The 3,062-nt window shown below is 46.8% G+C and overlaps 1 protein-coding gene across 1 annotated transcript; it reads right to left on the bottom strand.

Annotated features, from left to right (window-relative positions):
• Positions 1,406-2,634, bottom strand: LOC8070785. The gene has a single exon (XM_002446225.2). The coding sequence runs from the start codon at positions 2,332-2,334 to the stop codon at positions 1,660-1,662; it is 675 nt and encodes a 224-aa protein (XP_002446270.1). The 5' UTR covers positions 2,335-2,634; the 3' UTR covers positions 1,406-1,659.

Here is a 3,062-nt window from a genome sequence, read left to right as displayed (position 1 = left end):
ATGAAGCTGACGCGACGTAATTTCCAGCAAGATTCGCCCATGTGGTAAACTTTCTCAGGCTTCACGGCGGCGGGAAACGTGTCGGTGAACAAACAGATGTAAGGCCTTGTTTAGTTCATCCAAAAACCACAAATTTTTTAAAGTTTCTCGTCACATCGAATCTTACGCCACATACATAAAGTATTAAATATAGACGAAAATAAAAACTAATTGCACAGTTTACATGTAAATCACGAGATGAATCTTTTAAGCCTAGTTACTCCATAATTAAATAATATTTGTCAAATAAAAATAAAAATAATACCGTTCTGAAAACTTTTCAGTTTTCGAAACTAAACAAGGCCTAGGATGTTTAGAGTTGGGCGTGCAATGAGCTGTTGATGTGTACTGTGTCCACTTCGATCGTACAGGGCCGGCGTACAGCTATGGTGTGCTTTTGGACCAAAAGCAGGGTGCCAAACACAGCGTGTTTGTCATGCATGTGTAGTCACCAGTCCACCATGCATGTCTTCCGTGCAAGTTCGAGGCCTACTACTGGAAGTCATATACGGAGTATATACGTGTTGCGTTCGTCGTCTGTGACTAAACAGTGGGCTGACATCCAAATCAAACACACACCAATCCAAAACATATATATATATATATATATATATATATATGAAAGTCAAATCCAAACCAAATTAGACCCTGACTTCAATCATCCACACCAAACCATACCACTTATGCGCTAGACCCATTAAAATACATTTCCAACCCACCATTTCACCGACACCTCGTGATATTGTTTATATTTAGCCATAAATAAAAGCAAAAAATAAATAGATAGAATAAAAAATCATTGTAAACTCTATTATTTACAGCTAAACCAGTTCAGCCCACTTTAATAGGGCCCAAACTAAACTGGCCCAACAGCCTTTTCAGCCTGTTTCAATCCAAACCAATATAGCCCAAAAATAAAACCAAACCAAAAAACTCGGTTTTAACCCAAACCAGGTTTAGACGAAACTGACTAGTTAGATCGTTAATTTTCTTTCAGAAAAGGAGCATAGTAGGGTTAACCGATCGATCTCCCAATGCAAAGTTGCTGTGATCACCGTTCATAACTAAAGTTGGCCTAAGCTTTGCTCGCTCCATGTTGGATTCCATTTTAACCATGCAAATATTGTTGTGGGACTAGTCTTTCTGTTTCTTCTGTAATCATAAAGAAACAAAAAAGAAACTCCTTTTGTTATGCTGTAACAAGAATTATCTTCCCTAAAAAGTGTAGATATTTAGCTGACCTTTTCGAAAGAAATCCATATGTGAGCTGTGACAAGACACGCAGACCAAATCTGGTGGTCCAATCCACACACTGTTTTCTCTTACCACTTTTGAGTTTTTGGACGGTTAAAAGCACATGAATCCCCAAAGAACAAAAGAACATGATGATTAATTAGTCAGAGTACAATTTCCATCATCCCTTCTCTCTACTTAAACCCTGGATGAAGAAAAGCATCTTCCTCTCCAATGCCACCTTTATTAATCCCTTCTACTTACATGCATGTAATTTTTCGATCGATCTCTCCAAGTTATTCATACAGCTGGTTACTAGTTCATTGGCAGCACGTACATACATACGGATGGATATGATGGCAATCAAGATGCGACCATCATCGATCGTCAGGTGCTCCTCTCGAGCATCTCGCACAAGCGCTTGAATGAGTCGAGCTTCTGCAGCTTGAGCTGGCGGCGGATGCGGCGGATGAAGACGTCGGCGACGTGGTCGATCTCGTCCTCGAGGCTGAACTCGGCGCCGCCCTCGCCGGTCTCCCGCTCCCTGGCGTCGCGCATGACGTCGATGACCGACCCCGGCGCGTTCACCAGCTCGTCCTCGTCGTCCTCCTCGGCGAACAGCGAGTGGGTCAGGTAGTCGTCGCTGTCCTCCTCCACCTCCGCCTCCGCCTCCGCCTCCGTCTCGTGGGCGCCCAGCTCTGAAGAGAAGCTGTAGCTTGTGGGGGGCTGGTAGAGCACGATGGCCTTCCTGCCGCCGCCGCCGCCGTCTTCGTCACCGTCGCCGGCGCCGGCGCCCCGCTGCTGGCAGGCGCCGCCGTCCTTGTTGTCGCCGCCGTCTGCTGCTGCTGCTGCTTCCTGGTCCTGGTGCCCCATGATGGCGTGGATCTTGTGGTTGATGGCCGTCATGAGCAGCTTCTTGTTGCGGAGGATGCCGAAGATGAGGAGGCGCGTCTTGAGCGCGCTCGTCTTGACACGCACCGCCGTGGACTTGGACTTGACCGCCGCCATGAGGGTCGACACCATCTGCTTCAGCTTCAACAACGTCGACGCCTTGCTCTTCATCTTGTTTGCTTTAATTTGCTGGCTTGCTAGCTTGCAATGCAACTGTAGCTGGATCCGGCCGGCCGGCCTGGAGGAGAGATTCGATGTTTCGACGGTAGAAATCACAGTACGTGGTAGCTATAGGTGTGTGTTGTTGGATGGTTGGACATGGAGTTTGGCCAGTGGGACGCCATGGGTATATATAGAGGTAGGTCGCCCGGGCAGGGGCAGGGGCTGGAGGAGGAGGACTGGAGGAGAAGCGAGGTCAGCAAGTGGGCTTTGTGTTGCATGGCATGCATGTGCTACCAGAAGCTTCAGGGTTACACTGGAACCAAAAGCAACCGGTTTAAGTTAACATGATGACACGGCTAAGGAATGGGGGGCGCGCGCGAAAACAGAGGGGAAAATACATATAATTGCTGCCGGGCGTAACAAAGGTGTTGGCGGCCAAAGCAACCAGCAAAAGCGGCCGTAACACAAGTGACCTAAAGGTGGTGGGCACGCATGCATGCATGGAAAGCTAGCGCTACCGCACTGGGAGTAAAAGTTGATGGATGCGTCGTGTCTGTGTGTGTGTGTGTTGCGTTTCTCAGAAAATAAGCCCTGGTGGCACTTAAAAATCAAAAAAAAAATTAACATTTCTCGTCACATGTTGCGTTTCTCAGAAAATAAGCCCTGGTGGCACTTAAAAATAAAAAAAATTAACATTTCTCGTCACATCAAATCTTATGATACATACATAGAGCATT

This window comes from Sorghum bicolor, chromosome 6, assembly GCF_000003195.3.
Source record: "Sorghum bicolor cultivar BTx623 chromosome 6, Sorghum_bicolor_NCBIv3, whole genome shotgun sequence".
Lineage (NCBI taxonomy): Eukaryota > Viridiplantae > Streptophyta > Magnoliopsida > Poales > Poaceae > Sorghum > Sorghum bicolor.
This window is presented reverse-complemented; position numbering and strand designations above follow the sequence as displayed.